Here is a 24,612-nt window from a genome sequence, read left to right as displayed (position 1 = left end):
CTGTACCAGGTAGGATTGAGTTTCGCCTTAGATGACATAACAGGGCCCCGAGATTCTGTGTATTTCCATTTGGAAATAGATAAACCTGTTGTTGCTTGCAGGAGGTGTGAGAGGTCTCTGTTGGGCATTTAAAGTAGAAGAAAGTTTCAGAAATGAGATGGATGCTGCCGCCTAGCACAAGGTAAAATAATGAAAGAGAATATTTTTTCAGTTCGCTTTCATCCCTGGTTTCTGTTCACACCTCCTCCGGGCAGTCTTTAATGATCTGGTCTTCCCCCCAGACTGTATCCTTTGAGTGTCTCTTAATCAAAGCATCCTTGACTCTGAATAGTAATGTAGGCAGAGCAAAGATGCCAGAGGATTAGGATCTGAGGTCTCCTGCACCCAGGACCATGCTCAGGGCTGGGATGCTAAAGTATTTCTTGGGCTGTGGAGCTGACCTTGCCCAACTGCCAGGAAAACAAGACAGAAAAACAAAGCAAGACAAAAATACCAAATTCAAAACTTATCATAGAGAGGTTCCTGGTCTATATGGAGGGTATGTATTTGTAATGGCCTGTGTTCTTTCTCAAAATTTCCTTTAAAGTATAAAAGAAATAGCTTTATTTAATATAGTACATAATACAGTAACATTTTATATGGGATAGTCGTTCAGCGTCTATATTTAGGGGGAAAACTTAATTGATTAATTAGTAAGTATCTCACATGGTCCTCCCACTCCAGTCTCCCAGCTGTGGGGACCATAGGTGTGGACCACCACAGCTGCCTGAGAGGCTGCCTCAGGGAATGACACTACTTCAGATTTTAAGAAAGAATGGGTACCATTCATGTGTCTCTCTCATTATCCTACTTACTCATTACCCCACTTCAAGTGAAATAAATTGCCAGCTAATTTTTCCAGGAGACCTTTGCCTCAATAAATGATTGGAAACGATCTGCTGTATTAGAAAGCATTTGTCTAAATGCCAAATAATTTAATTTTGTCTCCTCCCAATTTTATTTAGCCTCCAGGACATTTCTTTCGCTTTTGTGTGTATATGTGCACGTGGCGTGTGTGCACATACGTGTTATGGTTTGTGAATGTGTGGGAGTACATACATGTGCTTTTGCACTTAGAGGTATGAGGTTGAGATGGTGTCTTCCTTGGTCACTGTCCAACTTATGTACCAAGGTGGGATCTCTTGCTGAGCCCCTGGCTCAGAGATTCCCTATCTCTGTGTCCAGTGTTGGGATTACAGGCCCGGCTTTTAAATCCACTCTATGGGTCTGAACCCAGTCCTTCTGTTTGTACAGGAAGCACTTTACCCTTTGAGTCATCTTCTCAGCCCCTTCCCCCCTCACACACATGCAGTATTGTTTGTTACCTTTTGAATGTGTGAGGTTCAAATTACTGGCTTTTCCTTTTTATTTAGATACCCATTATCTACTGGATTTTAACTTTATTTTGTGTATTTACTGGCTTTTTATTGGTGGACAGAGGCCTTAAGAAAATGTCTGTAGCCACTTACTGTCCAGGACATAATGAAACAAAGTTGCTGAAGACAATGCAAAGAATTTGCCATAGAAATTAGGTTTATGTGGCCCAGAAACCAACTGAAAGGGCTTAGGATGAAACTAGAGGCGCATCTTAGACTGGGTGTAGGGGGTACTCTAACCCACCCCAGATTTTCTTTAAGTAATCTCTCCTTCCAGTTTATTCAGGCCACTTTTGTTTTCATCATGTTCAGGGGTTGACACAGCCAATATATTTCAAGTTCACACAATATTTTCTGTCCTGTGTCATGTATTAGTAGACACAGGTCCCAAAACACCCAGTGTTCTAGAAGCGACACACATCTTTCCTGGGGAAAGAGGTGTTGAAGTCTCCTCTTGCTCAAGGCTTGTCTCAGCTCCCCAAAGCCTGGCAGCGTTTAAAACAGGTCAGAGGAGCTGCATGCACGCACACAGGTCAGGAATACTATTGCATATTCAATATAGCTCACCCTGTTAAAATTTAATGTTAGACGAGCAATGAATAGATTTTTAAAGATAATTATGTATCATGCAGTATAGCTTATACAGTATTTGTGAAACACTGATACAAAAATAGTTTCACCATTTGGAATTCATATTTAATGGGTAGCCTCCATTTTTATCTCTCAGACTGAAATCTTACACAAAAAGGAAGTGAAAAAATTATTGTAGATAGCTTATAGTTTGCCACATGGGTCACATGATATATATTGTTGGCTTTTATTTGTGTTTTCTTTTCTGGCAGAGTTTGCTTTTTGTTTTTTGTTTTATTTGTTGGTGGGGGGTATGGGGTGGGCAGAGTCTCATGTAACCCAGGCTGACCTCAAAATAGATATGTAGCTGAGGCTAGCTTTGAACTCCTGATCCTCCTGTGTCAATCTTCTGCGTGTCGGGATTAAGGTGTGTGCCAGCACTCCCAGCTTAAAGAAAATTATTAACTTTCTGTTTTTGATCCTACAATTTTTGAAAACTCTTTTTAAAAATGTATGTGTGCCTAACGTGTGTGGAAGAAACCTGTGCAGCAGTACACATATGACAATCAGAGGACGACTTTATGGGCTCAGATTTCTCCTGCTTTTATGTGGGTTCTGAGGATTGAATTCAGGTTGCCAGGTTTGTAAGGCAGGTGCTTTTACCCACTGAGCCATCTCTCCAAGCCAAAAGCTCTTTTTAAGAAAGTGCTCTAGGTTCTATTGTCAGCCCTTGTTCCCACCCTAAGAGGCCTATTAGTTAGGGATGGTCAGAGGTCAGGTGATACGGGGAGGTCAGAGGTCAGATGTGGCCTTGCTCCATCACTGACTTAACCTATGACAAGCTTCAGTGAAAGCTGCAGTAGCCAAATGCAGCGAATGACTCTTCCTAACAGTAAAAACCCACAGCTCCTAGTCCCTTTCAGTGCATGCTAACTGAGCATGCTCATGCTATCTTTGATAATTACTTCAATAATATAGTTACACATTAAAACAAAAGAGGGACTGCCTGCTTCTGGTTGAGGTTGTGATCACTCCCAAAGGAAGGAGGAGGCATCCGAAGGAAGTGGGAATCAGATTTTGGAAAATGAATGTTGACGGTGGGGTTAAGTGAACCACAAAAAGACCAGTAATGACTTCAGGTTGTGGCCCTACCTCCATTGACACCGTTAACTTCTCCACAGTCTCCAGGAGGCCCGTGCGAGCCTGCAGACAGCCGCTCCAGCCGGCTGACCGCGCGTTCCAGTCTCTCAATTAGTCCCTCCATGTCCGCCATTCTAGAAGGAAGTGGACACAGAGATGTGTGGGCATCACTGAGAACCAGCAAACTGACATCATCCCACAGGACAGTGAGAGAGAAGATAAACATCACCAAAGAGCAGCTTTCATCACCTTCCTGTCATGAAAATACAAGAAACTGAAGAAGAGCTTACACCACAAGAAAATTATATTGGGCTTATCTTCTACTCAGTTTAATAATAATAAGTTATTATTATTATTATTGTTATTGTTATATTTTTATTATTGCAAGGATCTATGTATTCCTGGCTGTCCTGGAACTCACTTTGTAGACCAGGCAGAGTTCAAACTCACAGAGATCCACCTGCCTCTGCCTCCTCAGTGCTAGGATTAAAGGCATGTGCCACCATGCCTGGAATGATTTCTTTTTATATATATGTGTAAAACCCTAGACACAAACATCACCAAATTCTCCATTATTCCTAGCTGCCTGCTTATATGCTTCCGCAATTGCTGCCTGGTGCCATTTTTGTACAGGACTTACCTAAGAGCCACAAATGCATAACCTCAACTTAATATCACAAATGCTTGCGAGGCTAAGTGATAGGAACACGTTTTAACTAGTTCCAGTAACTGTGTCAGTGTGAATGACCAGGGCAGCTCTGAACCCATTGATAATCCTTGCCCACCTCACTGTATGAAATTGTGAGCTTATAGAATTGTGCATTTGTTTAGCAAGCAAGGAGATACTATCGCCACTGCGTATTAATTATTATCAGTTTGTTTCAGGATTTCCATTGTGAAATTATCTTAAATCATAACAATTTTGATCTGTGGAGGTTTTAGTTTAAAACATTAAAAGGTGGCTACTTTCCTCGTGGAGGCTGCCAATTACTGTTAGGCACGAGTCAGCATCGAATGGGTTGGTTTTTGGAGGCCGGGTCTTAACTTATCTGTTATTCTGGCTGGAACAGAGATGGATGCTGACTGAGGCACTTGAGGATGAAGATGGGGGTCACACATCCATCCTTCTCTGTTTCCAAACACTTATTAAACCAAGTGTAGGTAGCGTTGACTAGTCCTGGATTTCGCACACACAGTCCTCTGAGCCCTGAATCCAGTTACCTTAGTACTGCCTGGAAGGTGTATCACAAAACCCTCACTTATAGTGACTGCCTTTGGTAAAAAAATCTGCTGCCCCAGGCAGGGGCTATGGTTCCCTCCACTCTTAGGAGCTTCCCAAGCACCATTCTGAGCAAAGGAAGGGCAGTAGTATGCTTTCGAATCCCAGACACAGGACTCGTGCCCTGGAGTATGGGTGAGCTGCATCACCATGGGACATGTGAATATCTCAGCTCTTCCCTGGAAGCCAGGAGAATGTGTGTCTCTGCATTATTTTTTTTCAGCTTACACACGATGACGACGATGACAGGTCACCGCAGTTTACAAGAGCAAGGTTAACCACATCTAACGGCGCGCCTAGCCTTGTACGCCGGCACCCAAATATCAGTAGTCAGAGATGGAAGCAGCACTCTCGGTCTATTTTGGAAACGCATCGCTCTGGAAGCTGCCAGCAGCAGCTCTCTCAAAATATAGAGCAGTACTCTCTGCATGGCTGAATCCAGCATCTAATCCCAAGGGGCTGCAAAATTAGAAGTTTCTCAGCAATTCTTTTCCACTTCACGTCAGAGCTTCTGATTCCATTGCAATTGAAGGGGTGGGGGTGGGGGGATTTAATCAAATCCTTTACATAATCCCCTTACAGGGGGAACTGGGTATCTTGTAAGTGGGTGAGGGCCATCTGAGAAATGAAGGAAGCCCCTCAAGTCTTTTCATAGCTGCCCATCTGTTCAGTTATCTCAGTTCCCTGTTACTCAAACTTGCCAAGTGTTAGCACTATGGACCTAGTCTATGATAAGAGGGAAATGCATCTGTTTTGTTAGCTAGCCAGCTTCCCAGACCACCTCTGGCTCTCCCCCATCAAGGCCAGCTGTTTTTGGTAGAGCCTGTTACATTTCACACTTGGGCCTGCCTTCCCTGCCCTTGGCTTAATCAGCCTCCCCAACTGGCTCCAATCTCAAGCTATCAAACGGTGAGTGTTGCACACATTGAAAAGACAACAGGACTCAGCCTATCAACTGCAAGCCGAGGGCAGATTGCTGTGGAATGTGGCCTAAAAGCCACTCAGATGCCACTGCACGTAAAATCAGAAAGGCTTGTCTACAGCCTCTACTGGGATCAAAACTGTTCACGGGAGGAGGCTGGAAAGATACCTCTAGGTTTAAAAATGTGGAGCAGCTTGTCAAAGATGCTTAACAACGAACAAAAGGAAGGACACACCAGGATCCACGTTAGCACTGCCAGGGCAGGCAACTGGTGGAGCCTGAGGTAGTCACGCATTCCACCCGAACTTTCTCGCTTGTTCTACATTTAACCTCAGCTGCTGTCCAGACCTTCAAGGATAAGCAAAGAACCCAGTCATAGATTCCCCACATTCCAGGCCATTTGCCCTGGTGCTTCAAAACACACTTAGCCAACTTTTGACAGGAGTTGGGAATTAAGAAGCGGGCTGAGGGGAGGCACAGAGTTGCCACAGCAAATGGGAACTTCAGGTTCTCACGAGGAGTGGGTCTGGCCAAGGGACGCAGACACCAGAGTTTGATCAGGAGGCCAATGGGGGCGGGGTGAGGGGGGCCAAGCTTGCTGGATGACACGTGGCGTAAGGATCAGTGGTGGAACGGGAGGCCAGATTTACAACCGAAGGATGAGGAGTCTGGTTCAGATGCGGCAGCTCAAACACGCCTCTCTTAGCCATCTTGTCCATGTGCAAGGGACCCTATAGGAGAGTCTCTACTGCCTATGGCACATCAGAGCCAAGGGGGCGGTGTCAGAGGAAAATGTCACGTTCTAACATTTCACGCTTTTAAAGCTTAAAATTGACATTGTATTAATATTTCACCTTCATGTATGTCTACGCACCATGTGTATGCCTGATGCACACAGAAGGCAGAAAAAGGCATTGGATCCCCTAAGACTGGAGTTACAGACAATTGTGAGTTGTCATGTGGGTGTTGAGAATCGAACCCCAGTCCTCTGGAAGAGCAGCCAGTGCTCTTAATCATTGAACCATTTTTCCAGCTCCTTGAAGATTTATTTTAAGAAACTATTTGAGGATAATTTTTGTCTTAAAAAGCCAAACGAACCAACCAAACAAAATAGAGTCTCAATAAATATGTAGGCCCTGTTAGCTTGGCCTTGAACTGGCTTTGTAGCCAAGGCTGGCTTTGATCAGCTGAAGTTATTACAGGTACACACCACTTAGCCTGTACTTGGGATTGATCTAAACTCTGTATGCATTAATTTTTGAAATATCTCCTGAGGTAACAATAGTGGCAAGCCCATCTCTGTGCATCCTTGCATTTCTTGTTTAAACTTTCCCTTCACCTTTTCTTTTCCACCCTATTTTTTTCCTGTTAGTTGATGTAGCGCAGTTACAGGACACAGGATGGGAACTCAGTATTGTGCCACAGTTGAATCAGGGCTGCTAGCATTTCCATCCAGGCACACGGTAGTCATCTTTTTTGTGTTTTGGGTCTCCAGGCTCCCCTCTTGGTTCTTCATGAGCTATCCAGCAAGATGCAGTTACTTCGCTGTTACGAACACTAACCCTCATTCTTCCTCACATATGTCCATGCCAGTATGCAACCGCTCTACCCCTCCTCCACTCTTCCTAGCTTCCAGTCACCACCCTTCTGCCCTCTCCTTCTTTGAGAGCAATGGTTTTAGCTTCCACATGGGTCTGAGAACATGGGGTTCTGGCGTGTGGTGTCTCACTTCTTTCACTTGATATAATTTCTTCCTATCTAACCCATTTTGGCACAGATGGTGGGATGGTTATTCCTTTAGTAGCTGAATAATATTCATTAACTACTTGCCTTCTCATGTTCTTTATTCATTCGCCTGTAAATATATGCCTTTGTTGATTCCATATCTTGCCTCATTTTCCTTTTGTAAAGTTTAATTTTTGCCTTTATCAAGGTGAGATGTACACAGAATCAAAAAGGTATTATGTGATGTAAATATGGTGTGCTATTTAGATCGAGTTAAACTTATCCACATCTTCAAACACTTATTTCTTCATGGCAAAAACATTGACTATTTTTCTTCCACCTTTTTGCAAAATACAGCATTTGGCTCTTACAAAAACCACAATATCTCCCTGCCCATATCATTCATTTTGAGAGATAAATATTTTCAATTACTGTGGTCATTTATTTAGACAATTATCTCTTCCAAGTAACATGGTTTCATCTTTAAGTCTTGTCTGGTTTTCTTCCATTTTAAGGCATTACCCATTGAGTTCCACCAGTGCACATCTGCTTGTTAACTTTATTTATCTGTTCATTTGAGCCAGAATCACTTTATATAGGCCAGTCTTGTCTGACCCAACATAGTCCATGATGGCTTCCAATGTACAACCTTTCTGGCTCTGCTTTCCTAGTACTGAGATTAAAGGTGTGTATCAGGCCCCCAAGCCTACGTCCCCCATGTCCCATCTTTTTAATGGTGTGCTGCCATAATTTACAGAGAGTCATATCTGACTCGCAAAGTCCACTGTGATTATTTGTTGGCTCATCTGGTTTCCTAAAACCATTGTTAATAGCTTCTTGGTTTTCCTACCTCCACCCCTTTTCTTTTTTCCTTTCTCACTCTACCCTTTTTTTCTTTTTCTTTCCATTTCTTTGTCTTTTTAAGAGTCTTGATATGTAGCCCAGGCTAGCCTCAAATTTGCAGTCCTCCTCCTCAGTTTCCTGAGGAATGAGATTATAGGTGTGTGCCACCACATGTGGACCAGCTCGTGGTTTTGTATGCACTTAAAAACAACCCATCTTTCTGTTCTTCTTCCAGTTGAGAGTTTCCATTCGACAGAGCCCAGCACAATGGAACATCTCTGTGTGTTTCTTCCAGGGTGGGTCTTTCTCTCATCTGAATGGTTGTTCTGTAGGCATGCTGTTCATCTGTGGCCTGGCATCTCCTGCCACCTTCTCCTATGATGTTCCCTCCTTTCTTCTTATGCCTTATGGTCTCTTTGTCTCTGATTTTATAAATAAAAAACTGGGTTTCAAATATTTCCTGTAACCCCTGTGTGCACCCATCGACTACATTGCAACAATAAAGAGACCTAGAGGAAAGAAATATTTTCTATAACCAGTGTGTGCTCTCCTCTCGAATGTATTGTAACAACGAAGAGACCTAGAAGAAAGAACTACTTCCTGTACCCAGTGTGTGCTCTCCCGTAGACTGTACTGCAACAACAGAGACCCATAATAAAGAAATATTTTCCTAGGAGAAAAGACCACTACTGCTGTTTTCTGCTCACTAATCTTCTGCAAAGCCCATTCTCAAAGTACTGATACTTTGTCCCTAATAGGATGGATTCTGTGTTCACGGTGCATTTTATGTGTAAAACACCTAAAGAGAATGCATTTTAATGCCATTTTCATATCAAATTACTGTAAAAGGAGAGTTCTTACACTTTTGGGCATTTCATAGTGCCTCCGTGCTTGTGCTCATGTTTATCTGGGAAAGCACAGAGGGACATTGATGTTGGAGTCATGCACCCCAATTGGTCCTGTGGCTCTTGTTAGCTGGGGGACTCTGGTGGCTAATCTTTACTGTGAATATGCTGGATTTGGAATCACCAGGAGATACATAACTCTTGACATGTCTGTGAGGGAATTTCCAGAGGGGCTTAATTGAATAGTGAAGACTCACTCTGATATGGGTAGCACCACCCAATGGACTGAGTCCTCAATTGACCCTCTGCTTCCTGACCCATTCACACGTAAGCAAGCTGCCGCACACTCCTGTGTCCAAGCTTCCCCAGCCACAGTGAACTGTACTCTCTCAAACTATGAGCCAAAACAAAAAACAAAAAAACAAAACCAAAAACCCTTCATCACACAAGTGCTTTCTATCAGTTACTTCATAACAGCAATGTGGAAAGTAACTAAAAATTAAGGAGCTCTGGGGAAAGTCCTTAACTTTGCTTTACTAAAGACACAGAGTCTGGAACATTCACAGTGATAAAAAGGGCAGCCAAGATTAGTAGGACGGTCCATGTCACAGAGGCAAGAGTTATGACATGTAGAATGGGAAGGGTCACTGGGAAAATTTGGCCAGTGGAAAATATTTTTAATATTTCATTTTTTCTTGTTTCTTTACTTATTCCTCTAATATATCTACCATCCAAGATCTAACAACCCTGATCCTGCTTAGCTCTGACAGCAGATAAGATCAGGCAGCAGCTTCAGAGTGGTACATCTATAGACTTTTTCCAGCATTAAAAAGTTTCACACACACACACACACACACACACACACACACACACACACACACACACGCCTTTTGTTTGCATGCATGTATCCAGTGCCCACATAAGTCAGAAGAGGGTGTCAGATCTGCTGGAACTGGAGTTACAGATGGTTGTGAGCCATTATGTGGGTCCTGGGATGTGAACTCAGGTCCTCTGGAAGAGTAGCCAATGTTCTAAACTGCTGAGCCATCTCTCTAGTCCCTTTGTCAAACATTTCTAACCAAGATTTTTTCTACTAATGTGTATTGATTACTACAAAATAAAGTAATTAGATTTTTAATCACATGTTTTCCTCCTAAATATTTTTATAGTAAATCTTTAAGATTTAAATAGTACTTCATAGGGACCTGCGAGATGGCTCAGTAGGTAAAATACATGCCTTGTACAGAAGGGGAGCCGAATTAAGCCCTCAAAAACTACATTTAAAAAATCCAGGTGTGGTGGGTGGCATGCACTTGTAACCCAAGCTCTAGAGAGTTGGAGCCAGGCTGATGCCTGGGACTCACTGGCTAGATAGCCCTTTGGGGGAAATTCTAGGCCAATGAGAGACTTTGTCTCAGAAAATAGTGGGTGACATCTGAGGAATGACACCAAAGTTTATAGTTTATCCCTTGACCTCAAATGCACCTGCGCTCATGTGTATCTGCACACAGGAACACACACACACACACACACACACACACACACACACACACACACACAGCACAAAGAATTCAAGTCATCTCTTAGGATAAGTTTGGAGCAGACTCCTCCATCTTCCCTGGCCGTTTACCAAAACCCCTTCCCATGCTCAGTGGGCCAGTGTTAACGATAGCTTTTATGGCTGCTCTGAACACCGGCACCCCGCAGCAACATGCAAATGGTACCACCCCGAGTAACAGAATAACAGCCTATGCATTCCAGATCGTACCCTTAGCAGCTGTAGAACACACTGTCCAGTGAAAGCACTCCATGTGTCGCCTTTTCCCTCGACACATGTCTTCCCTACTGCTCAAGAGGCTGGGTGGCATGCTTTGCCTGAGCTGAGGCTGATCTCATGCTGCCTCTGTCCTCCCACTGAGTCCAGCATGGTGCCATACACCTAGAGAAGGCTATAAATATTTTTGATTGACTAATGATTTGGCTTCCATTTTCTGCCTTTTCCTTGCTGCCTACTCTCTGGCATGGCCCCAGATCAGGCTGGAAGCCAGAGTTTCACAGGAGAAATCTCCATTTAAAAGTGGGTGCAAGATTTGTCTTTCCTGTTTAGAACCACAGTGGTTTCCATGGTTTAAAGTATTGTTTGCTCTCACCAAAGGCAAGCTCTGCATCCTCCATGGCTTTTTTGTTTTTACTTTAGGATTTCAATAATATAGAGATAGATAGATAGATAGATAGATAGATAGATAAAGAGAGAGAGATTTCATGCTGTTCAAAGTGGTTTGTAAAATCTTCACAGCCAGTTCCTAAAATGAGTAAAGAAGACAGTTACTTTGATAATGTTTTTCCTTTAATAAAAGAGAGTGAGGTCTTCAAGGTTTCCTGATAGCCAGCTCAACATTCCTGTTCCGAGGTCAAAGACGGAGAGGCAAATGTGGTGAGAGATTCCCTGGTGTGTGTGTGTGTGTGTGTGTGTGTGTGTGTGTGTGTGAATATGGGGGCCAGAGGTCACCCTCAGGTGTCATCCCTCAGGAGATGTACACTTCACTTTTGTGTGTGTTGGGCGTGTGGTTGTGTGCCCATGCTGTTTAGGAAGACAGAGGAAGTGGCTGGGCGTGCTGCTCTATCACTCTCCACCTTTCTCGTTGAGGCACGTGAGTCTGGAGTTAGGCTGGTAGCCAGCAAGCCCCTGTTTCCACCCCACAGTGTTAGGTTATGGTTGTACACGCATGGCCATGCATTTTACTTATTTGTTTGTTTATTTATTTTTGATGCAAGGTTTCTCTGTGTAGCTGTGGTAGACCAGGCTGGACTTGAACTCACAGAGATCCATCTGCCTCTGCCTCCTGAGTGTTGGGATTATAGGCATGCACAATCACACCCACCAAGCCCATCTTTTAACATGCCTGATGGAGATTTGAAGACAGTCTTCAGAGCTTGCATAGCAAGCACTCTGGCTCACTGAACTATCCCCATAGCCTCCACATTGCATTCATTTTGTTTATTTGTTTGTTTGTTTGTTTGAGACAGGGTTTCTCTGTTACACAGAGACATGGCTGTCATGGACTCTCTTTGTAGACCAAGCTGGTCTCGAACTCACAGAGATCCACCTCCCTCTGCCTCCCACGTGCTGGGATTAAAGGCATGTGTCACCACACATGGATCCACATTGCATTTTTAAGATAGAGTCTCTAACTTGGCCCAGAACTCGTGGGTTGGGCTAGGCTGACTGGCCAGCAGGCCCCAGAGTTCCACCTGTCTCTACCTTGCCAGCTCTGGGGTAGGTTACAAACACATGCCACCGAGCCTAGCTTTTCTTTGTGGGTTCTGAGAATTAAATTCAGGTCTCACACTTTACAGATGGAGTCACCTCCCCAGCCCTATGGTGATTCCTTGGGGAACATTTAAATCCATAAATTTCTGTGCTCATGAGCTTAAGATTAAACCTGAAATAGACATGCAGTGGCAGGAAGCTAAAGCCTTTCTCTGTAAAAATCAAGTCACAGTCAACGAACTTCTCTACAAGTATACCAAAAACAAACAAACAAACAAACAAACAAATAAATAAAATAAAATATCTGGTTAACCGTCAAGCCATTCTGTCTTAATTCACTTCTCTTAGGCATGGGTGCATCGGGGGAAGACATCTTGTGCTTCATTGTTAACTGATTCCCCACCATCACTGTATTTTTATTCATTCATGATTGATGGGCCCACTAAATACATCAGTTTTGTTTGGTTTGTCTCCAGCCCCCACTCTCTGCTAGGCACAGTGGTCAAATCTAGAAAGGCAGGTCTGAGATATCTTCTGTAGTGAGCAGTGCTGGGAGAGGACAGAGGTCCACCGCGCTCAGTCAGGCAGTGTCACCAAAAGATGACATTCATGTTAGCAGGGAGCCCCCCTTCGCATAGTTTCTACCTCCACTCTTATAGAGTGAGTTGGGAACCTGCTTTTCACCAAACACCAAACACTAGTCACCATTTAGTCTGAGTCTTAAAATGTCACATAAAAATTTACCTTCAAGGCTTGGTTCCCCAGCCCGCGGTTCCACTGGGGCGGGGCTGAGTGGAAGGAAGTTGAAGGGACACTGGACAACGCCCCTTCCTGTCTCGTCTTTTTGGTATCTACCACTCATCCCTACCAGAAGCACCATTCTGTTACAGCGCTGAAGGTGAATGATCATGGACTCAAACCTCTCAAACTGTGAGCCAAACAAGCCTTTCTTTTTTATAAGTTGCTTGTTACGGACATTTTAAGACAGTGACAGAAAGCTGACTCATAAAATGCCCTCTCCCTCCCCCTCTTTTTAGTGTTTTTGAGACAGGGTTTCTCTGTGCAGCCCTGGCTGTCCTGGAACTCCCTCTGTAGACCAGGCTGGCCTCAAACTAAGCAATCCACCTGCCTCTGCTGGGATTAAAGAGGTGTGCCACCATGCCGGGTTTACCACTCTCTTTTTTATTTCAAAGACATTTCAATCGATGTAATCGAAATAACAAAGATTAGAGAGTTATATGGGTGAGGGAGAAAGGCGCTCCAAAAAATTTTATAAAACTATAGAAAACACTGCCAAGATCCTGGGTAGCCTAGGGATTCATCGACTGCCTCAGCTGATGTCGCAGGGGTGAGGAGAAGGTCCACTTCTCAGTGAGACTTTCTGATGCCACACCCAGCTCCTATGGTAGGCTTCCAAGGTCGAGAGAGAACCCTAGCACCACAAAGATAGCTCAGGCATTTTTTGCTATGAGTTACCCTGTTCTCCATCCACCTTGTGGTGCTGCTGTTTTGAAGGCTCTAAGTAAAGGTCCTTTCTTGGCACCCGTTCCCCCAAATCAATGCCTTGAAATCTCCCGGGGTCCTACATCCCCATTAAAGCACCGACTTCCTGTTTTCTCCACCAATCCTGAGCATAGCACAAGAAGGCAGAGTGCATACAGATATCATCTCACCAGTTCGCACTTCCTGCTTGTGACAGGTTTGGTCCCCAAACCAACCCCCATTGGCTTTACAGAGTAAGTCATTCTGTGAACCGGGACCTCTGGCTATAAGAAGTTAGGTTTTGTCATGTGCTATAGTGGGAAACGAATTATGAGGATCAGAGAATCCTTGAGACATAGCCCCTTCAGTGGCAACACACGTATCTGTGGGAAGCTGGAGGCTGGCTAATTTAAGTCTCAGTTTCCCTGTGTTCAATGAATGAATTCAACTCTTCACCACTCACTTACTTGAGGACACAGCAGGGGAACGCATTTCGAGCTGGCTTCTGCACTGGCTGTTGTTTTCCGCCTCACTGCTTTGTCCTGAGGATAACTCAGACTTGGGAAATTATGCTGCAGCAGGTTGGACACAAAAACGTCCAAAAGAAACTCAGTATCTCAGGTGGAAGAACAGGAGAGTCTGGGGTGGAATCACAGAGACTAGAGGGAGCACCCTGATCCTGAAATGTTGCCATCTTGCCCTTGAGTTGTGCACGTGTGGGACAAACCCAGCGCCCCTGAGAACTGAATACAACCTCTGCTGGAGCCCAAGACTAAACCTCTAAATCGTGCATGCATGTGACATGGGGACTTTGAAAATAGAAGTAATGCTGGGACCGTGCACATTGCATGAAACACAAAGCTGAACTGACTGGCTGGAAAAGCAAGCAAATCCAATGAGCCAAACCATTTTCCAAGTGGCCCAGGGTCTGTCTCTCAGAAGCAAACCTCAAATGTCCAACATTCAAGTAAAAATGGTTTGGCATGCAGCCAATCCTGAGAGAAGACAGTCTGCGCATGTCAACCACAAGGTGACACAGATGTTGGAATTTCCAGGAATATTTGTAGCTGTTTTAACTGTGCTTGAGATGAAGCTACTTTCTTTGAAATGACTGGAAGCCAGGAGCTCTTACTAAAGTAACGGAAGCTATAAGAAAAGTTTAGAACTGAAAAAAAAAAAAACTACAATAATAAAAGCACACTGGGTAGGCTTGATGGCAGAACGAAGGCGGCTGAGGAAGGTGCCTTGATCTTGATGACATAGATACTGTTTAATCTGAAGGACAGGAAGATAGGGAAGAATAAAGAATGGCGTCTGAACGGCCTGTGGGGCCACACTAAGGGTCTAACCCTGGTGTTCCTGGAGCCTCACGAGAGGAGAAATACACGGAAGAAGAATGTCTATTTTATGAGATGGCAGCCTCCTGGCATGGCGGCTCACCCTGCAATCATAGAACCCAGAAAGCAAGCTGGGGCAGGAGGACAGCCATGATTTTGAGTCTATTTTGCATGACATGGTGAGTTCCAAACCAGCCTGGACCACGGAGTATTGAGAAAAGAAAAAGAAAAGAAAAGAAAAGAAAAAACAGAGAAAAGTACAGTAGCTAAATACTTCACAAACTTAGGATGGAAGGCATGCATTTATAGTTGCAAATAATGATAACTAGTTAACACAAACAGACACACACACATACATACACACACATACATACACACACATGCACACACATGCACACACATACATATACATACATACACACATATACCACACATACATCATATACACATATACACACACGCGCACGCGCACACACACACACACACACACACACACACACACACACGCACGCTGAGTCCCTCCAGAGAGGAGAAAAATAAAGATGAGCAAGTGAATAATTGCCAAGAAAGAAAAGGAAGGAGGGAAAGAAGGAAGCGTGACAGGCCATGATGCTCCTTCATTGAGAGATATAATAAGCACCAAGACCACTAGTTATTAAACATGTTCCTTAAAGCAGCAGCACAAGGACTTGGTCAGTCCACGGGCTCCGTCACAGTGAGAGATGCTCTCATAGTGATGTCCCTGATGAAACCATTATCAAAGAACAGCACAGAAACAGGCCCCCCTCAGCAGTCACAAATTCCCACTTTGCAAAAGGTCATTTTCTCCTTGAAGTTACGTTTCGATTTTGTTTGTCCTACAGGAGACTATTTTAATTTTATATATACTCGGCTTTAGTGTCTTTTACTGGGTACCCCATCATACTTTTCTGTATCAAAAGTAGTGACATAAAGGAAGGAGAGATGGCTCAGTGGTTTAAAGCACTGGATGCTGTTCCAAAGGACTTGGGTTCGATTCCCAGCACCTACCTAGTGACTTACAAACATTTGTAACTCCAATCTTAGAGGCTCTGATGCTTTCTTCTGGCCTCTTTGGACACTGCATGCAGATGATGCACTGACACAGGCAGACAAAATGCCCATACACATAAAATAAAAGAAAAAGGAAAAAGCTATGTAAGCTTAAATTTTTACTAAATGGTCAAAATATTTTTTAACAACTCTTCTGACATCATTGTTGCTATTATGTGACATCATTGTCACTATTATGTGACATCACTGCTACTATTATGTGACATCATTGTCACTATTATGTGACATCACTGCTACTATTATGTGACATCACTGCTACTATTATGTGACATCACTGCTACTATTATGTGACATCATTGTTGCTATTATGTGACATTATTGCTTCTATATGCGACAGCATCATCACTATTATGTGACATTATTGTCACTATTATGACATCATTGTCTCTATTATGTGACACCATTATCTCTAGTACGATTCTTACAATCCAACTTCTCAAAAAAAAATGCAAAAAAACCAAACGCTACAAATTTTAACACATGATTACTAAATATAAGTCAAAAGTATTTCATCGGAAATCCCTTTCTTTTGATCAGTGTTAGTATTTATTTCATGAATGTGGACAAGTATACATATTATTAAAATGAGAAACCTCAAGCAGCAATTTTGTTTGTTTGTTTTTACATTAATGTAATACTTAAAGCGATGGAAACAGATGAAAAATGTTGTTACAGAAATGTCACTCAGAACCTCTCCTAGGAGGCATTGGAAGTGTGTCATGGTGATAAAATATCAAAACTCTTTGAATCCTCAGTGTCAGGATAGATAGGGATGCATAAATCTCGCAAGTAGAATAAGTGTTACTCCTTCTGTGCTACTTCAGCCACTCATTGCTTTTTGTTAGGCTGTTTTTAAATCTTTGTGGATACGAAAAGCAACCTGGGCGAAAAAAGATAGCAGCAGAACATGTAATTATTGATTACAGACATGAGGCACCCTCACGACTCAAGGGCAGGGTATGGGGCACACTCATGAAGAACATATACTTTTATGAGAGTTTCAATTAAGTCTTGAGGGACAAGGTTAGTCACTACAGGAGTAGGCTGTGAGGAAGGCAGGCTACCTCACATGCTTAGCCACGCCCCCACCCTCCGACCCCACATCCCCTCCCACCCCGGTCCATTTCTATGTTATCCACTGACACAGCATGAGGTCCCTGCCAGGTGCGACCACTTGGTCCCAAAGTTCCCTGTAACTAGATCTATGAGACTAAATAATCTCTTTTCTTTCTTACTTCCTCAGTCACCCTCAGGTATTTTATAATAGTGACACAAAATGCATGGAAAACCACCCCCAGTTCTACACTATCTGAGGGTTTTTGATTTAGCAAGCCTATTCTAAACACTGTCAATTATTAAAGAAGTTTAACTAGATAATCACTCACTCACTCACCCTTTAGAAAGACATTGGAGGAATCAGCGTCCTAGTCATGAGGCCAGTCTGAAGGTAGAAAGAATGCAGGAAGTGAAGGGCTGTCCAAAACAGGAACTCTGGGTATCCCTCAGGTATCCATCACCACCCGGAGACAAATCTCTGTTAGATCTCTGAAGGAGTTTCTAGATTGGGTTAACTGAGGAAGAAAGACTCACCCTCCTGTGGATTGGTACCACCAAGGCGGCGAAAGGAAGCCAGCTGAGGACCAGCATTAATCCAGAAAGCCAGCTGAGGACCAGCATTAATCAAACTCTCCCTGCTTCCCAGTTGTGCACGCAATGTGACCATCTGCCTCCTGCTCCTCCCCGACATGCCACCCCCACCACAATAGACTGTCCCCTTACACTGTGGCCCAAATAAACCTTTTCTTAAGTTATGTTATTCGGGCATTTTATTACAGCAGTGAGACAGGGGAACCAGACAGCCAGTTTTCTTGGTGTGGCCCAGTTTGACTGATTCTTGTTGCTTGTCACATAAGAACCAGAGGGTCTACTGTGAATAGACACCGAACAGAAAACAAGACAGGAAATTGGGATGCCATCCCCAGTATAGATCCTTTGAGATGTGCACGCACAGCTTAGATAACAGCTTCTACTCAGTGGTACTCATTCTTGGCCCCGGGTGACAGCTGCTATCGCACAACTGTCACTCAAAGCAGAACATACACATATCCAGCGAGTCCCAGAATCTCTCTGTGTTTCCACATGCGGCATAAAGTAACAAAGGGGTTATTTTCTCTCCAAATTAAGAGAGAATTTGACAATCCTGCTGTTTGATTACAGTGTGGACTTTAAATTCTGACCAGCTGGAGGCCAACAGGAGCCCCAGTGCTTCCTTGACTTATCCAGCCAGTGGGCAGGTATGAAAAATTTAAAACTTTGATCATGCTCTCCTTCTCCACTTGTTTGAGAGGTCAGCAAGAAGCCAGGGCAGATGGATGGATGTCTAGTTAGTAGCTAGTTAATTTTTTTTTTTTTTTTTTGGTTATTGTTGTTTGGGTTTTTTGTTTGTTTGTTTGTTTTTGGGTTTTTTTGTTTGTTTGTTTTTGGGTTTTTTGTTTGTTTGTTTTTTGAGACAGAGTTTATCTGTGTAGTCTTGGCTGTCCTGAACTCAAGTTGTAGACCAGGCTGGCCTTGTACTCACAGCAATCTGCCTCCCTCTGCCTCCCCAGGTGCTGGGATTATAGACTTGTACCAGCACACCTGGCTAGTAGGTGGTTATTATGAACAGGTGTTCCTAATAAGCAAAGGCTCTCCTTCTGGGTCCCACAATGCTCATGCCTCCTCCTATGCAGATTGAATATTGAAAACAGGGGTAAAAGTCAGTCAAATAATTTCTTAGTGAAAGAAGTCATTCTTTTCCCAAGTGAGAGAACTATTTATAAAGGCAAATAAAAGCAAGACTTCCCTAGGTGTAAAATCACAGAACAAAAGGCCTATCTCATGGGACTGCATTTACTTGAGGCATTTCATGCACCAGCCGTCTCCTCCACCACCGCTTGTGAAGTTTGGTGTTTGGTGTTTTCCATACTTCAGGAAACAGGTATTACAGTTAGGCTTTAAGTAGCCTGAAAGTCAGGGCCTCAGATATCATCGTGTTAGCTTGGGCTGGAGGCATGAATAAGTGGAGCATACGTGTCTGTAGACTTGTCACTAAAATCTGTAGCACAGGGCTGGGGAGAAGACTCAGTCAACAGAGTGCTTACCTTGCAAGCATGAGAGCCTGAGCACAACCATATCCAGAACCTATGCCAAAAAGCCCAAACATGGTACCAGGCACTGGTAATCTCAGAGTTGGCAAGGCAGAGACAGGTGGGTCCCTGAAGCTCCGGGACCAGCCAGCCTAACCTAGTCGGTAAGTTTCAGGCCAATGAGAGACCCTGCCTTAAACAAAAGATGACTGGTGCTTCCAGAACAATATCTGAGGTTGTTGTTTGTCTTCCATATTTGCACACATATGTGGACATGTACCCCATTATACACATGCACTGCACTGCACACACACACACACCACACACACACACACCACACATGCACGCACGCACAACACACACACACACACACACACACACACACACACACACACACACACTGTACACAGTCACTCTTCAGACACATGGGAAAGGTCTCTAAAGCAGCATTCTTGGTAAAGGGACACCATGGGAAACAGCCTATCTGTCTGTAGGCTGGAGAAGGACCATAGTATTTAGGGAACATTTGTCAAAGCTTGTAACACAGCTCCATGTGACAACATAGGTTATTTTTTTTTTTTAAGTGCAATGGTGAGCTTTAAGAAAATGAGTTTTAGCATGCAAGGCCACCCTAGGCTATCTGAGCTGCTGTCTCAAAAACAAACAAACAAACAAACAAACAAACAAAAACCCAATGAACCAAATGAACAAAAAGTGACAGAGGAAAAAAAATGTGAGATTACATATACCTTAAAAAATACACGAAAAGCCAAAAAGATCTAAATGGCAGTCATTTCAGATCTCATGCACATGCTATAAAATTCTTTAATGGCTAAATCAGGATGATTAACACAAAATTCAAGGTTGGGAGGACCTAGGAAGCAGCATAGGCCAGGGAAGGCAAAGAGCTAAACAAGCTGGGCGACAGCCTCGTTCTCTCACCTCTGCCCTCTGTTCTCTTTGAGATACAACATACACTCACACTTAAAAGGGCCCAAGTCAATCACTTTCTTGTATAAAACTCAGCTCAGAAAGAGCTCAGGGGCCATGGAGAAAACGGGGGAGGAAGATTGTGAAAGGTAAACATGGCCATGGGGGTGGGGCGTGGGGGCTGCGGTAAAACAGAGCCTTCTGGACACGACAGGACGGCTGTACCCAGGAACTCACAGCAGCCATGGATGTTGTAGAAGATCAAGACAGTTTTCATGCTAGCATGGTGGGGGCTGGGCACTCATAAGCCCCTATTCCTAAGTGAGGAGCTTTATTGATAGTAGATGGCTTCTAAAGGAGGGAAAGTTAGCTTTCTTTAAGGATAAGGGCTCTGGTCAGCTGACAACACTCCATGGATGGCACTACTCCCATGAGTAAATGGACAATACAATTGGAATTCATGGGCTATAAAGAAAAAAGACACAACACAGCTAAAGGGCAGAGGGTGGGGAGGTGGGAAGTTAGGGGCAGGAGTGGGAGGTGAATGTGCTAAAATGTATACCTATATGAAATTCTTTAAAAAGTAATAAAAATATTATATTTAAAAATAAACAAAGAAGCTGGGTGGTGATGGCCCACACCTTTTATCCCAGCATGAGAGGCAGAGGCAGGTGGATCTCTGAGTTGAAGGCTAGCCTGATCTACAGAGCAAGTTCCAGGACAGTTAGGGCTACACAGAGAAACCTTGTCTCAAAACAAAATAATAAAATAAAATAGAAGAAAGAAACCCATATCCTTTTTACCTTCCCTGTCCTAAGCAATAACTGCTCTTTTGATAAAGCTTTCTTGGGAACATTTTCCCAGAAGTGGGACCACGCATTATGTGGTCTTTGGTGACTGGCTTTGTTCACTTAACAGGGTGCTATCAAGGTTTACACATGTGGCATTGTTACAGTACCGCGCCCCTTTCTGCATGCACACCCATATGGGAATGTGATCAAGGTTTACACATGTGGCATTGTTACAGTACCGCGCCCCTTTCTGCATGCACACCCATATGGGAATGTGTGTGGAGGTCAGAGGTCAACATCAGATCTCTTTCTCAGTCACTCTCCAGCTTATCTTTTGAGAGAGGGCTCTCACTGAGTCTGCACCCCAGTGCTGAATTACAGGAGCTGCCACTGCACCCAGTTCTTCATGACTGACTGAGCAGCAAGCACTGAACCATCCCTAGCTCTGCCTTCCATTTTAATAATATCCCATCTCACGGATCATTCAGATTTTCCCTACCCATCAGTAGACGGACATTTGTTGTTTCTACCTCAGAGCTGTCACCATTGGTGCGTCTATGGACCTCTATGTATAGTTTTTGTTGTTCTTTTTTAAAATGTTATTTTTGTATGCAGCACTGAGATTTGACCCAGAGGCCTTGCTCATGATATAGGAATGCTCTTCCACTGGGCTACCCTGTTAGCCCTTGTATAGGTTTCTTTTTCCATGGTTGTGTTTCTATTTCTCTTGAATATTGACTTATAGTGGAACTGCTAGGTCATACAGTGACTCTGTGTTTAACTCAAGGGACCACGGTCTTTCAAATTAAACACATCATGTTACATTCCCATCAGCAGTTTTTGAGGGCTGCAATGTCTTCACACTCTCACCAACACCTGGGATTATCCGATTTTTTAATTATTCTCACACTAATGAGTATGGCATGATATCTCATTGTGGGTTTAATTTGCCATTACCTGATGGATAAGGGTGTTGGACATCCTTTTGTGGCTTTAATGGACACTTATCTGTCTTCGTTGGCATGTTTTGATACCAGACCATATTTTTATTAGTAAATTAGAAAGGCTGTTTATATATTGTGGATCTGAATCCCTTATCGCATATATGATCTTATTTTTTTTTTTTACACTTTGAGAATTATAATTCTCACAATTCTCTTGTTCTCAAGCCCCACTTCTAAACTTGGCAAGTCATTGACAGTTGCTGCTTCAAATAAAATGGTCATGACTTACATGGACTCAACGTCATGCATAACTGATGAATTAAGAATAAAACCAAACCTCATAATAAGGATATGTTAGGAGATATTCAAAACAAAATAAAACGCCAGCATGTCTAAATCAAGCTAATGTTGGTCTTGTGAGTATTTAATTCCTGCAGAATTCAACCAGTTGGAGAACCTAGCCACTGAGGCACAAGGCCAAGGTGGGAAGGGGTGCTCTACTGTCAGAGGGACAAACAAGCAAAACCCCAAACTACTGCTTTCCTCTTTCCTTCATCCTTCTTCCTCTAGGCTAAGTGTGTGTGGGTGATGTGTGTGTGTGTGGATGTGTGTGTGTGTGCGAGTGTGTGTTACAAGGGGTAAATTGTTACGGGCAGAAATGAACTAAACTTTAAACTTCATATTCATTAATACAATGAAACTCGGCGGGACCACTCCTCTACATAGTCTCCTTGGCCACTTTCGACTTACAACAGCCAAGCTGAATGGTTACTAACCAGCCTGTGGAGTCTAGTCCACAAGGCCTCTTATTTACCTCGCCTTTTAGCCAGGAAGTAGCAAACCACACACACCAACAAGCCAAACAATGTCTTGTCTGAAGGACCAACAGAAAAACCTATTTCCTGATTGCAAGACCAGTTGGTTCATCCGTGTTGTCATTTCTCACAATCAGCCTCTTTTTTCTCTTCATCCTTGTATTATCACTTGATCCTAACTTTATTGTGGATTTTCAGACTTGAGGATTCGTGAAGTAATAAGTCTTTTCTTGAAGGAAAAAAAAAAAAAATAGCGCAGTCTTGTCAAGAAAGCACGCTCTAGCTGCAAGCTATTGGCTGGATTATTTCTGCCAGCTTTCAGTATCTGTTTCTAATGTGCTCTCAGCCCATAGCAATGCAACACCATCGAACTACCCAACGCATCCCCCTCCCCTCAGCAGGCTTGTGGTGTAATTGAAACCTCATCAATCAGAAATCACTCCAAAGATGATACCTCTACAACCTTACAGAAAGTGGTCCAGCTGTGTCAGCAAGACTTCAGAGACAAATCCCTGAGATTCAGACATCTAGCCAGGTGTGGAGGTGCGCACCAGTAACTCAGCACTCAGAAGACTGAGGCAGGAAGATTGTGAGTGTGAGGTCGGGTTGGAGTGCCATATTGAGGCTCTGTCTACCAGCAAATCAAACAGCCAAAAAGCAAATGAAACCAGCACAATCAGGCAGTAAATGTACAGCACTCGTTCACGCTGTGTCTCTGTCTCTGTCCCTCTGTCTGTCTGTCTGTCTGCCCCCTCCCCCTCCCCCTGTCAGTCTCTCTAAGCAGTTATGATAAACTAAGTTTCATCCCAAGTTTATTGGGTTTCTACATTCTACCGACTACATATGCAAAGAAGCGGGTCTTGGCTGCTCAATCTTCACTTCCTCTCGGTCTTTCTGGAACCTAATTTTAAATGCACGTCTTGAACGTCCTAAAAATACAGGGTCACTTAAATAACAAATGGATTCCGATATTACTAAATGCACAGCCTCTTTGTGGTGCTGATAAGAATAAATATTCTCATGTGCATGGTGGATCTTCAGCCTAAAGGTGATGAAAAGATTGCTGATGTCACAAAATAGCCCCTATGGGGCAGTCAGAGAACAGCTGCGGGGTACCATTTTCAGAGCGGTCCCTTCAAAGCCTCAGTTGGGTTTGCATATTTTAGAAGTGACTCATGGCCTCAAGTCAGATTCTGCAGAGAAACCAGGTCTCTTTTCTTCCAGCACCTTCTGATAGAGGTAGATCCATTTCAATGACACCCACCGGGAACCCTTGGGAGGCTAAGAGCAGAACAGTGGAGACCCTTCAAAGTTAGACTGGGCCAGGGTGAGGTGGCTGTCGGCGGGCAGGCCCTCGGGTGGCCCTCCAGCCCGGAACTCGCGGTCCTCAGTGCCAGACGAGCAGCTGGGGCGTTAGGTTACGCTGACCCAGATGAGGACCGCCCTAGCACCGGAATCCCCACATCCCAGGTCCTCACATCCCTGGTCCTCACTTCCCTTGTCCTCATATCTGGGTAGCCTCAGATCCCTGAATCGGTGTCGCCTTTCTTCCCCGAGTCCTGGCCATCTCCCACCCGACCCGGGGCGCGCAACTTGCGAGCGCCGGGCGCTCAGCCAAGCCCCCCATTCTCCCTGGCCCCCCGCGCTCCAGCCTGACCTGCTGTGGAGCCCAGGTCCTGACTTCGGTGATACACAGCCGGCTCCGGCCACTTGCGCCCTCCTCCCGCAGGCCCGACGCTCCTCCGCCTCCCCCACTGCACGGGAGCCCGAGTCGGTCACGCTGCTCTCGGGGAGAGTCGCCCGCGGCTTCCGGCAGCTCCAAATACAGACGCGCGCGCGGGAGGGGCCGGGAGCACCCAGCCGAGGGCGGGGGTGGCAATGAAGGGAGCAGAGAGGAGGCACAGATGGGCCGTGGGAGAAGAGAGATGGGAAGGGCAGGGGCGATCGCCGGTGCAAGCAGGAAATACCTTTGCCTCCTCCTGCAGGTTTGCAAAGAGGTCTGGAAAGGTCTGGTGGCTCTTGACTGGGGAGGCACAGTGACTCACCCAAAAAGGGATAATGGGGCAAACTCGAATGTCCTCCAACT

General features: G+C 44.2%; 1 protein-coding gene across 1 annotated transcript in view; it reads right to left on the bottom strand.

The window, feature by feature from the left end:
* Cap2 (cyclase associated actin cytoskeleton regulatory protein 2) overlaps positions 1 to 24,348 on the bottom strand; it is a 143,700-nt gene extending 119,352 nt beyond the window's left edge. Inside the window, exons 1-2 of the mRNA XM_051170794.1 lie at positions 24,184 to 24,348; positions 3,138 to 3,259 (exon numbers count right to left, since the gene is read on the bottom strand). Of these exons, the coding sequence (XP_051026751.1) occupies positions 3,138 to 3,258 (121 nt within the window). The 5' untranslated portion in view covers position 3,259; positions 24,184 to 24,348. The remainder of the gene's footprint in view (positions 1 to 3,137; positions 3,260 to 24,183) is intronic.
* Between the last annotated feature and the right edge of the window lie 264 nt (positions 24,349 to 24,612).

Source organism: Acomys russatus, chromosome 3 (genome assembly GCF_903995435.1).
Source record: "Acomys russatus chromosome 3, mAcoRus1.1, whole genome shotgun sequence".
NCBI lineage: Eukaryota > Metazoa > Chordata > Mammalia > Rodentia > Muridae > Acomys > Acomys russatus.
This window is presented reverse-complemented; position numbering and strand designations above follow the sequence as displayed.